Genomic DNA, 13,461 nt, shown 5'->3' with positions numbered 1-13,461 from the left:
AGGGCCACCCAATTAAAACCAAGATTAGATGAATTCATTTTCTCAACAGGTTATATTGGAGAATTCTTCTTTGAAAAGGCGATGCAAGTTATCTTTGAGTACTTTTAATGCAGAAGTGGCTAGATCCTTGGTAAGCAAGGAGATGAATATTTATCAGGTTGGAAAAATGTGGAGTTGTGCTTACACTTCAGATAAACAATGATCTTATGAAATGGTGAAGCAGGCTCAAACAGCCAAATGGCCTATTCTTCTCCTAACTTGCATGTTTGTATATGAATTTCTTGTTGAAGCGGACCAAACTCTCCTGAGTGACTCTGTAATTGACTTATTGTAGTTAACTCATGCATGTGAAATTTGTCCAGTAAAGGAAAATTTGATTTTGAATGGCCTGTGTGTTTCTAATTTAGTCTTCTGAATATATGTGGAATAAACCAAGATTTAATTTCAACAAAGCAAATTATGATCATTCACCTAACATTTGAATTTTGAGTATATTCTTTAGTGATCTAATCAAATAGTTTCAATTTTCCTATGTTTGGTTACTTGTTGACTATTTAGCCAGCGATCTTGTGGTGTTTCCTCAGACTTCCATTTTAAAGTGCTCCCCTCTTATCAGGGTGATTAGTGTGTCTACCTTCTCAGTCACTTACTATCTGGTAGTTTCAGAAATTTGTAGCTCTGCAGTCCTGACCTGTTTGGAGAAAGTGAGGTCTGCAGATGCTGGAGATCAAAGTTGAAACTTTATTGCTGGAACAGCACAGCAGGTCAGGCAGCATCCAGGGAACAGGAGATTCGACGTTTTGGGCACAGGCCCTTCTCCAGGAATGGCCTGAAGAAGGGCCTGTGCCCGAAACATCGAATCTCCTGTTCCCTGGATGCTGCCTGACCTGCTGTGCTGTTCCAGCAATAAAGTTTCAACTTTGATCTACAGCATCTGCAGACGGAGATCATTCAACCCATCGTACAAACATGAAATAGGAGTAAGAGAGACCATCTGAGACTCAAGCATGTTCCTCTGTTCAGTAACATCATGGTTGGTTTGTTTGCATTTCGAACTACACTTTCCCTATTTATCTTGATGATGTTTGATTCCCCTGCCTAATAGGCACTATCTACCTTTGCTTTAAAAATATTTAATGACCCTGCCTCTACTGACTTCTGAGGCAGATATCCACAGCCACACAATCTCAAAGAAAAAGAAATGCTCATCTGTCCTGAAAGACTATTCCGAATTTTAAAGCAATTGGCCCTAGATCTAGAACCACCACAGGTGAAATATTTTTCCACAGCAACCCGATCGAGACAATTCTATTTGTGTATGATGGACTGTCACTGTAAGAGTCCAATTGTGTGACACCATGATGATATCATTGGCAACTCTGGGTGGGAAACAGCTTAGTCTAACTTTGCTGCCTGTAAACATCTCCATAATAAAGCTCATGCTGTTAAATACTTCAGCCTCTTGGTTCTTTTTGGAATGTAAGAATGGTGGACCTAATACACTTAAATTAAATCATCCATCACTTTTCTAGACTGCAGTAGAAACAAATCCAGCTGTTCCAACTTATCCTAATGAGACAATCCACCCATTTCAAGCCTCCAACGTATTTATGTTTTCCTTAAACGAGACCAAAGCTTCACACAGCATTCAACACCCTGTATAACTGAAGCATAACAACCTTACTTTTATGTTGAATTCCTCTCATAATAAAGGAGTACACCCCATTAGTCTTACTGATTACATGTGTACATGCATACTAAGTTTTTGTGACTCATGCACAGGAAAACCTAAATCCCTATGCACCTAGCAATTCCATAGTCATTCTTTATTTAATTAATACTCTTTATTTTCATTCTTCCTGACAAAGTGGATAATTTTATATTTTCCTCTTTCTGTCAGATTCTTGCATATTTAACTGATCTATATCCATCTGCAAATTCCTGTGTCTTAACAATATATTTTTCCATCTATCTTGTTGTCATGCGGAAATCAGCTACCGTGCCTTGGCGTCCATTATCTAAGCCAGTGATAGAAGATGTAAAAAATTGATGCCCCAGCACAACTCCCTATAGGCTCCAATCATCATATCCTGCCAACCAGACAAGAACTGAGTCGGTAGGTTCAGCATGGATTGTTCCATTGGTGGGGTTGGCGAATACATCTCCATACAAAATCTGGCCTATGGAACAAAGCTGTGCAGTGAGGTCATGGATACTGATACCTTTGTGGAACCTACCCTGGAATGCAGAGGAGAGGTACAGCACTTTCCATAGGGCAACATGGGTGCACATAGAGCAAACGATATTGGTATCGTCAAGAAATATTACAGATGTCTAGATCAGTCTGGTGGAATTGTGCAGAATTGTGCACCCAGTGAGGATGTCACATCTTGTGTTGTTCTGCATAGCTCATCCTGGTGCAGTAGTGTGACAACACTTCCCATAATGAGAAGGAGAATTCTGTCCAGAATCACAGCAGTACATTTGATACTGATATACCCACAATGCTGTTCAGAGGGAGTTTCAGGATTTTGACTCAGCGACATTTAACAAACAATGGGTCAACTGGGGCATTGAAAATTAATTTAGTTAGTTTAGAGGTAATGCAAACAGTCTCATTTATTTCTCAATGCAAATACTGGACCCCTGGCAGGCAAGAAGGCTGCAGAGTGGGGTGGCATGGTAGCTCAGTGGTTAGTACTGCTGCCTCACAGCGCCAGAGACCCGGGTTCGATTCCAACCTTGGGTGACTGTCTGTGTGGTGTTTGCACATTCTCCCTGTGTCTGCGTGGGTTTCCTCTGGGTGCTCTGGTTTCCTCCCACAGTCCAAAGATGTGCAGGTCAGATGAATTGGCCATGCAAAATTACCTATAGTGTTAGGTACGTTAGTCAAAGGGAAATGGGTCTGGGTGGGTTACTCTTCAGAGGGTCAGTGTGGACTTGTTGGGCTGAAGGGCTTGTTTCCACACTGTAGGGAATCTAATCTAATCTTAAAAGATAGAAAACCAATAGTTTAGAGATTAGAACATTTTGTAAATGTAAATACAAAGGAACTTTTTTGGGAGAGAATAGAAAACACAACTTCCATGTACTCAATAGGTGGCTTTGCAATGATGATACAATAGAAATACAAAGAATGAGAGAGAAAATATCTTGTTTGACATTAATCTATTTTGTGACTATCGTGACCACAGGTTTGGTATGCCAGTTGTGAATTATTTTGCAACTGTGACTTAAAGCAGGTCAAAACTCTAAGGAATAAAATGTCATGTTGCAAAACTGTACATGAAAAGCATTAAAACAAACCATCTGGTCTAGGTTAATTATGATATATAAAGACAATTCACATATCGTGAATACAAGGGAAAAAGAAAACTGGCATTAACTGGGGTCCCCTGCCGCCTTAGCTCTAAGGTCTAGACATCATATTAACAAAACTACTCAAGTAAAAGGACTGGAAACCAATGACCACAAATCCACAATATAAAATCACTTAAACTGTTTAGAAATAAAATACATGCTAAAAATTGTTTTTAAAACAATTATGTTTAAATATTTTCTCTGATTCCAAAGTCTGTTTATTACTTTCATTTTTAGAAGCGTTAATGATACGGTACTCTGATGTTTTACTACAATTAAATATTATTCCAACTACCTACAGTAATTTCAACTGAAGCTATACAAGAAACTCAGTAAAAGTAGCATTAAAAGTAATTAAAAATGGCCATGATTCTAGCTGATCTTAATTCCATGCTGAAGATATTTAAATGCTATGGTTAACAAGTCCATTATGTACAAAAAACACATCCACCTGTCAACTTCATTTGACATACATATATGACAAATATGCCTTGTACTGTTGTGGATTTACATGACCGGAAGCATTACCAATTTGAATTTTAGAAATATAACCCAAGAGAACATAATAAAATTCTAAATCCAAGGGCTTGTAAACCACTGCAGATGTACAGGTGTACATTTTTTGTCGTCTTACTGATTGCTACGGTGATATTCCACAAGGTTTGCTGAACACTCTCCGCTCATTCCTGAAGAAGGGCCTGTGCCCGAAACGTCGAATCTCCTGTTCCCTGGATGCTGCCTGACCTGCTGTGCTGTTCCAGCAATAAAGTTTCAGTCCTGACCTGTTTCCCTACATCTAAGGACTCTAAAATAATGCTATTATAGGTTTTTCGATGAGTTTTATTACACTAGTGGAATTTGTCAGATCTGCTATTTTTTTCCTAGTTCATTGTTTTTAAGGTATAAAACTATGCTGCATTTGCTATTTTTAAGTTGGTCTAATAAAATATTTTACTTTTTTTTTAAACCGTATAGCAACCTTTTCCAAAGCGGTTTCCAGTGTCTCAGTCAGTACCTGAGATCTACAAGGAGTTCAAAGAGTTCATTTATGCAAGCCTTAAATTTTCAGAGTCTCTTCATCGAAGGTGAGCATGAGATAATTCAAATAAAAATGCCATAATACATGGCTGGGAATAAACCAGAGAATGTCTGCCAATTTCAAATTTGTTGACACTTGTGCACTTTTTGAAGTTTTACTAAAAGTAAACATGGGTCAGAAGTGTCACAGATTAGAATTCTATACCTGAAATCTTAACATGGTGTTGTTGTGAAAATGTAACAATTATTAATGAGTAGTTTATGTAAAATAGGTGCAAAACAAGTGCAGACTTTGCAAGAAATTGATTGCTATGAAATATATTATGTTTTGAAGTCTCTTTTTAATGGTAATTTCCAACAAAAGTGGCTTTCAATGTGAAACCTAAGCTATGAGTTTAGACATTATTTTCAGATTCCGCTGTGTTGGGTGAGAACACGAAAGCTAACCGGTTCAGTTGTTCCACATAACTCTAAAGGAAAGATTTGAGAGTGAGTGAATCTAGGCTTACTTAGTAGGTGCACCTGTAGCAAAACTAATGAATAGGAGATGCATCGAGAAACTATATTTTTAGTATTGGTGGTTTTTTTTTTTAGGTAAGTTTGGCTAAAACAAGAGTTTTCAACTGTTTCTTGTGGAACTTGCCTGAAAAGAATCAGCAGCTGCCATAGAGTAGAGGGTTCCTTTTCAGACTGGAGGCCTGTGACTAGCAATGTGCCACAAGGATCAATGCTGGATCCAAAGCTTTTCTTCATTTCTGTAAATGATTTGGGTGATAATATAGGAAGTATGGTTAGTAAGTTTGCAGATGACACCAAAATAGGTTGTGTATTGGACAGTGAAAATGATTATCTCAGTACAATGGGACCTTAATTAGATGGGCTAATGGGCTGAGGAGTGACAGGTGGAGTTTAATTTAGATAAATGTGTGGTGTTGCATTTGGGAAGGCAAACCAGGGCAGGGCATATACACTTAATGGTAGGACTCAGGAGAGTATTGCCAAGCAAAGACTTAGGAGTGCAGGTACTTAGTTCCTTGAAAGTGGAGTCAGAGGTAGGCAGGATGATGAAGGCGGCATTTGGCATACTTCTCTTCAGTGGTTAGTGCATTGAGTAGAGAAGTTGTGATATCATGTTGCAGCTATAAAGGACATTGGTGAGACCCCATTTAGAATACTGTGTTCAGTTCTCGTTGCCCTTTAGGAAGGATGTTATTAAGCTTGAGTGAGTGCAGAAAAGATTTACAAGGATGTTGCTGGGACTAGAGAGTTTGATTGATAAAGTGCTGAATAGACTGGGGCTTTTTCCCCTAGAGCATTGGAGGCTGAAGGTTAACCTTTTTGGCAGCTCATAAAATCATGAGGGCATGGATAGGGTGAATAGCCAAGGTCTTCTCCCAAGGTGGAGGAGTCCAAAACTACAGTGCAGAGGTTGAAGGTGAAAGGGAAAAGGTTAAAAAGTAACTTTTTTCCCCCACAGAGGGTAGTGTGTGTAAGGAATGAGTTGCCAGAGGTGGTTACAATTAGAATATTTAAAAAGCATTTGGATGGGTATATGAATAGGAAGGGTTTAGAGGGATATGGGCCAAATGCTGGCATATAGGGTTAGGCCAGATTGGGATATCTGGGCAAGTGGACTGAAGGGTCTGTTTCCGTGCTGTATGAATAAGTAGTTTGTGTCCTATTTCGATTAGGACAGATGATAGTTAAAACCCTGCTGAATTTCTCTTTTTTATTTATCATCATTTAAGATTTATTTAAAGCAACTTTTATTTATTTGCATTGAGAATCTGTACACACTCAAAATGTTCGTGTGCCAACAATTATTTCTTTCCTGTAATTGCATGCACTAGTTTGCTGGTGGAGGTTGGTCACTTATCCAAGTTTATGGAAGGCATTGCAGTTAATGTAACTCCTGATGCAACTCATTGCATCTCTATTGATTTGCTTGTGGACATTAATTAATAACTTTTGAAGCATGTCCGGTCCCTTTTAGAAATGCTTATGAGAAACTTTGGATACAGGTTTGTCAACATAATTTAAGATTGTGATTGGTTATTTGAATGCATTTCAAATAACCAATCTTACTGAATGCATCATATTAATGCAAATTAATTCTGATTTTTAGTTCAACAGAAATAGATGATATGCTCAGAAAATCTACCAATCTGCTGCTAACTCGAACTCTGAGTGGATGTTTGCAAAGCCTCATCAAGAAACAGCACATAGGTTTGACTGAAGTATGTATTTAACACCTGGAAGGGTTTGTTTCTGAATACTGCTAAACGGCTGGTTATGGAATATTTTCTAACCAACCTGTTCAAAGATGTTATCACCAACGTTTGAAGCAGGTGAGACTCAGGCCTCCTAGTGTGGAGGTGTGGGCACTACCACCACAAGAGCCCAGTTACAACCAAACCATTGGTATCAAATTAAGCAGTTGCAATCTCATGCTGTGTAATGGGTAGCCACTCAATTCATACTAATGCTTTAACATTGTTACTTATTTAGCTGTTCACTAAGGTGATCCCATAAAAGGATATTAATGACGATGGTTGACAGCATTGTCACCAACAAGTGACGACAATGATAGGTTAGGTACAGAGTGCAGTAGTATTGTCCCTATCTCTGAAACAGGAGGCCTGGGTTCAAGTCTCACGTGCTCCAGAGATATCTTTTAACATCTCCTAAGTAGCGTTTGTTCACTAACAGCATTATAACATCAAACACTTTATTTACAAACAGCTCTCAAACTAGTTTTTGAACAGAAATACTTTTTCATTAGTTTTGTATTATTGAGGAGTTTACAAAATTGTACACAGTTCAACAAGGATGGTGTTACCATCACTGAATTCCTCACTATCAGCATTGTGGCAATTATCATTGATCAGAAACTCCACTGGACTTACCACAAATGCAGTGGCTACAAAAGCAGGTCAGAGGCTAGGAATACTGTGGTGACTAACTCACCTCCTGACTCCCGAAAATCTGTCCACCATCTACAAGACCCAAGTCAGGCCAGTGATGGAATACTTCTCATTTGTCTGGATGAGCGTAGCCCCAACAAGAAGCTTGACATTATCCAGGGCACTGCATCCACAAGCATCCAATTCCTCCTCCATTGATGCTCAGTAGCAGCAGTGTGTACGATCTACAAGTTGCACTGCAGAAATTCACCAAAGATCCTCAGACAGTATCTTCCAAACTCCTGATCGCTTCCATCTAGAGGACAAGGGCAGTAGTTATATGGGAACCCACACCACCTTCTCAAGGGCACCGAGAGACTGGCAATAAATACTATCCAGCCAGCAACACCCTCATTCCACAAATATGAATAAACTATTTTAAAACTATTAGAAAATGTATCTGGGTTTTTCTGTTAGTGAAACATACTTTTTAAGTGTGTTATTTCTTAGAAAGTAGGAATGAGAATAGGTTATTAACAAATAGTATAATACTTGCCTTTCCCTTGTACCTTGCTTGGACTTTGCTCTTTTGTCTTGGAAAAACTCTTGTTCTGAGTGAACATGATCATTGGTAGGGCTTCGGTACTCACTCAAACTCAGAATATATATACCACAACTAGTTTAATCATTGCCACTAAATCAAGCACCAGTAGGCTTTGCTCTCTTGGGCCAGACTATCATGCCCTTGCCCTCTCCTTTCCACTGCCCTAATTCTGAACATTTCTTTGGTTTTTTTCATATTTTCCCCATACCCTTTGCGTTCATCTCCTTCATTAGATCCACCTCCTGCCCCCTTGACCTGCTAGCTTTTCACCTTGACTTCCTGGTCCTATGAGAGCTGACTTCCTCCATTTCAAAGCTACCACCCAGGTCCCTTTAAAGTCTTTTGTCAAACTGTAAAGTCTTTGAATGTGTTGTCCTATTTTTATTGTCAAGCTTTTCATAACTTCTTGAAGCAGGTTTCTGACCTTGCCATGGTTGAGCCAGCTGTAGTCAAAATCTCAAAACTAGCTCTGACTGCAACCATGGGAAGCAATGCCAGTCATTCTTTTTGACCTTTTTGCAACTTTGATATAATTGAGCGCACCATCCTTCATTGCCTGTCCACTTGCTCGTGATCCATTCACAGCAGACAAATCTCTGCCAGTGACTTTTCTTTTTGCACTAGTATTACTTGTGGTCGTTCCCCCCCTCCAAAAAAATCTTTTCTTCATTTTCAATTCCTCATCTTTTTGGTGATATTTGTTGGTGTTCTCAGAAGACACGATGTTGAACTTACAAGTAAGGAACAAGAATAGGCCACATAGCCCTTCCAGCCTGTTCTGCCAGTCAATATGTCAATATGATCATTGCTAATCTGATTTTTAACCTCAATTCTACATACCTGCATACCCAATAAGCTTTCATCCCTTTGGTAATCAAGAATCCATCTACCTCTACCTTAAAAATTTTTTAGTTCTGCATTTTCTGCCTTTTAAGGAAGTGTATGCCAAAGACACTTAACCCTCTGAGAGAAAAAAAAGTGTTACCTCATCTGTCTAAATGGGCAATCCCTTATTTTTAAACTATGACCCCTAGTTCTAGATTCTCCCACAAGAGGGCTCCATATGTGCACTCCTAACACCCAGCTCCATCTTATTCCTTCCACTACTTGTTAGACTGCTTGTCTGTCATCCAATCTTTGGACTGAATTTCCTTACTTTAAATATTAGAAAGACCAAAACGATTCCTAGAATCCCTACAGTGTGAAAACAGGCCCTTTGGCCCAACAAGTCCACATCGACCCTCCAAAGAGTAACCCACCCAGAACCATACCTCTATCCTATTACCCTATATTTACCCCTGACTAATGCACCCAACCTACATATCTCTGAGCGCTATGGGCAGTTTAGCATGCCAATTCACCTAGCCTGCACATATTTGGACTGTGGAAGCATAGGATAATTGGACATGGGTGTCCCAGAAAGACAGGTCCTACAAAATGCAAACAAGGGAGGGAAAATAAATGTGATACTGTTGGTCCTGCTGGAGATGGCAGATGGTAGCTTACAATCCTTCATATGTGGAAGCTGGTGGCAAGGAAAGTGAGAGCAGGGAGACTCCATCATTGTTGTGGGAGGGGAGGGGAGGGGGAAGGTTGACAGCAGAAGTGTGGGAACTGGGTCAGAAACCGCTTAAGGCCCAGTCGACCATCGTTGTAAGGAATCATTGATTGTGGAAAGAAGTGAGCATGTCTGAGCACCCCTGTGGAAAGTGGTACCATCAGAACAGATAGAGAGAAAGAAATTAGGAGAATGGAATAGCTTTTGTCAATGGGTTTTTGAGTGTCAATGGCCACAATAACAACATTGTAGGTTCACCTATAATGGTGCAAGAAGACAGTTTATCAGCACATTCTCAAGGTCATCTAGTGTTGGCAAAAACATCCTAGCCCAGCCAGCATTGCCTGCATCCCAGGTATAGATTTAAAACAAAATACTTAACATTGCTTGTGGTATCATGATGTTGCACCATCCTGTTGGTCACCTATGTTTTGTTCTGTGGTCTATATGGCCTTTGGAACCAGACCTGAAACATCTCCATGCACAATGAGCCATGTTGGTAATGTTTTATAAGTATGAAGAGAAGCTGGACAGTTTAAGGAGCCTAAAAAAATTGTTACAGATTTTCTGATTTGATGACTTGGCTGACTGTAGCAGTAGTATTAACTGTGCTTCGAGGACATGACTGTACTTTGTCTGCCATTAAGGTGCATTCATTTTCACATAATGTACCTGTATCTTACAGAAAATTGCGTTTGGTTGATTTTCTCCAACTGACTGTCAATCTATTCTGCCCACCCGCCATGCCTTCCTACTACAGTTTCAGACTGAATAAGTCTGCTTGCAACGTCTGAATAATATGTGGCTCTAAACTGGCTTTACTCCTCTTCATCATAAAGAAGACAAGCTTCCATCTCTGCAACAGCACCTTGTCTATGACCCTCCTCATGCCATTATCTGCAAATCTTCGTGTTTTTTTTCAGTATTCCAATTCACTGGATGACTAGTAACGTTAAGCTCATCCAATTCCTCTATATCCTAACTCTGAATCCACTCCAAATCCTGCTCATTTTATCAGTCGGTGTGTGCTGGATTACGTTTGATTAAACAATACTGTTATTATTGTTCTCAATAAAAGTGTAACTTACGCTGCTATTAGAAAACAGTAAAATATATTCCCATCTGATTAGCATTACAGTGTCATTCAGAATCTAGTTAAAATTCACCAATTCTTCCCCGGTCAAGATCATGCCTTCTAGTCTTGTATTTTGTCCAGCCGTCCAACATCCAAAGAACACTGCTCCTCATTCTGGTCTCTTGTGCATTCCATATTCTTTCACACTGCCATTACTGACTGTACATTCAGCTGTTAAGTTCTCAAGTTCCTTCCTGAGGCCTCATCGTCAATTGTTTTAAGACCATTCCTTTAAACTTGCCCTGTTGATCTAACTTTTAATTACCCCTTCAAGAAAGGAACTTGACCAGTAGTTCTTGCAGCTGTATTATTTGTGTGTGCTTATCAGTGTCTCTGCAGTATTAAACAGCAAGAGACATAAACTAAATCTGCTGTTTCACCTCCATCTTATAAGAACACATTTCCAGGAGAATCATTGGGTACTGGTTTAATGAGGTTTATAAAAGGATTAACTGAGCCACGCAGAAGAGCTCATGTTTCAGTTATTGATCTGTGCTTAGTTGGCTGGTGTTGGTCAGGGTGGTAGTAGGAATTCTATAATTGGTCTCAACTTCAGCGGATTAGAGAAGGGAAATGCTCACAGAAATCCCATTCCTAATTACAGTCTGTGACATACAAAGCAGCATGTGTATGGACCTCAGGCTAGACTAAATTGGACTGAGCAGTGAATGTGAATGCTTAATAATTTTTTTTAAAGGAAGTACCAATACTTGCTGCTGGATCCGACATGTTCCTCATCCAGATGGTAATTGTAATTCCTAGAAGCTGTCCACAGCAAATACTCTTTCAAGTGGCAACTGGAAAGCTTGTGTAGTTAAAAAAGAAATGTGCTTGTTTGGCATGTCACTTACATTAGGATAAAACAATAGCGTGAATGCAATCTCTCGAGTAGAAAAGGGAAACTATTTTATAGATTCAACTGACTGCTAACATTAGAAAAGAGTAAAATATACTCTAACATTAAAATTATGGTACGATCTACTTAGTGGTCACAGCTCGTGGTATTGATGTGAATGTGATATTTATGTAACTTTTTGTATGAAACTTGGTTTCCTGTTGTGTTGATCAGTAAAAGTTCATTGAATTGATCAATTGTTTATTAATTATACAGAATCAAGTTTCCACAACTTACTGATCAGTCCTAAGCTGTACAGTCCTTCGAAATTCAGTGGTAGGTGGTGGTGGACTATTGAACAACTAATATTCCCATCCTCAATGAGGGGGCCTAGTCCATCAATGCACAAGATAAGACTGAAATATTTACATCCGTCTTCAGCCAGAAGTGCTAAGGCAATGATCTATCTCCTCCTGAGATCCCCAGTATCATAGATGCCAGTGTTCAACCGATTCAGATCACCCCATGTGATTATCAAGATAAGGTTGGAGGCTCTGAGGGCTGCACAGCCTATGGACCCTGGCAACCTTCCAACCATTGAACTAAAGGTGTGCTCCAGAATTAGCCATTCCCCTAGCCAAGCTGTTCCAATTCAGGTGCAGCACTAGCATAAGCATTTCCTTATGATGGAAAATTGTCCAGGTACACCATGTGCACAAAAAGCAGAACAAATCCCAAATCAGCTAATTGCCATCCCATTAGTCTACTTCAGATCACCAGTAAAGTGATGGAAGGGATCTTAAACAGCATTATCAAGTGTCTGTGATGAGGCTCGGTTTGGTTTCTGCCATGCCATCTTGGCTTCTGGACCAAGCATGAACAAACAAAATGAACTCTAGAGGCAAGGTGAAGTGTCTGTCTTTTATGTCCCAGCAGGATTTAACCAAGTATGGCATCAAAGAGCTGTATAAAGAAGGTGGTGATGGTAGTTGTGATTGGAGATCAATGCTCTCAGCCTCACAGCATTTTTGCAAGAGTTTTTCAGGCCTGTGGCCTTCAACCATTTTCCACTACTTCATTTGTGATCTTCTGTCCATCATTAACATCAGAAGTGAGCACATTTGCTGATTACACTTTGTTCAGCGTCCTGTGTTGAGTGTTGTTCAATGGCATCACCACCTTAATGCCCCACTATCAATACCTCAGAGACCATTGACCAAAAACTGAACTGGACCAGCTATATAAATATTGTGGCTACAAGAGCAGGTCAGAAGCTGTGAATTTCCTCCCATCTCCCACCTACGAGGCAAATGTTAAAAATGTGATAGAATTTGCCTGGATGAATGTGGCTCCAATGACAATCAAGAGGCTTGACACCATCCAAGACACAGCCCACTTGGGGGTTTGCACACCAGTAATGATATGTTCACTATTTCCCTGCATTGCTTTACAGTGAAAGTAGAGTGTAACATCTACAAGATGCACTGCAGTAACTGACCAAGGCTACTTCATCAAAGCTTTCCCAAAATTCCACCTCTACCACTAAAGGGGCAGGACAGCAGATATGTTGGAACATCACCATCTGCAAGTTTTTGTTAAAGTTTTGCACTATCCTAATTTTGAAACTACATCACCACTGTCATGGATTGAAACCTTGCTTCCTAAGAACACTATGAATGTTGTTTTGAATCCCTTCTCACCATGGCAGTTAAAGATGGCAATAACTGCTGGCAACCTAACAGTGTCCTTACTCTCTCTCATTTGATCATGTGGCATCAGTAAAGGTTTGATACTCTTTGCATGTAGCTTAATTTGTTACCTAAGTGAGCTCTTTTTGGAGACCATGTAAACTCCCTTCACAACTGATGCAGTATGTATATTCTGTAGAATGCAATTCCTCAATTTAACAAGATAATTTTAACCTATCTCAGTGTGACTGTTGTTAACTGATGAAAGGACAAGCAGCAATCTAGTGGGAATAGATTGCACAATATTCTGTAATTTCCTCCTCTTCACCTTAAACCTGCA

General features: G+C 39.6%; 1 protein-coding gene across 11 annotated transcripts in view; it reads left to right on the top strand.

The window, feature by feature from the left end:
- The window catches only part of LOC122561094 (exocyst complex component 6-like), a 203,710-nt gene that overhangs the window by 78,738 nt on the left and 111,511 nt on the right, over positions 1 to 13,461 (top strand). For all 11 annotated transcript variants that reach the window (XM_043712491.1, XM_043712485.1, XM_043712482.1 and 8 more), the window contains exons 15-16: positions 4,336 to 4,445; positions 6,524 to 6,635. In XM_043712491.1, coding sequence (XP_043568426.1) covers positions 4,336 to 4,445; positions 6,524 to 6,635 — 222 coding nt within the window. The remainder of the gene's footprint in view (positions 1 to 4,335; positions 4,446 to 6,523; positions 6,636 to 13,461) is intronic.

The sequence above is a fragment of the Chiloscyllium plagiosum genome, chromosome 22 (genome assembly GCF_004010195.1).
Source record: "Chiloscyllium plagiosum isolate BGI_BamShark_2017 chromosome 22, ASM401019v2, whole genome shotgun sequence".
In the NCBI taxonomy this organism is placed as follows: Eukaryota; Metazoa; Chordata; class Chondrichthyes; order Orectolobiformes; family Hemiscylliidae; genus Chiloscyllium; species Chiloscyllium plagiosum.
Note: the sequence above shows the minus strand (reverse complement) of the source record. Positions and strands in the feature narration are given on the sequence as shown.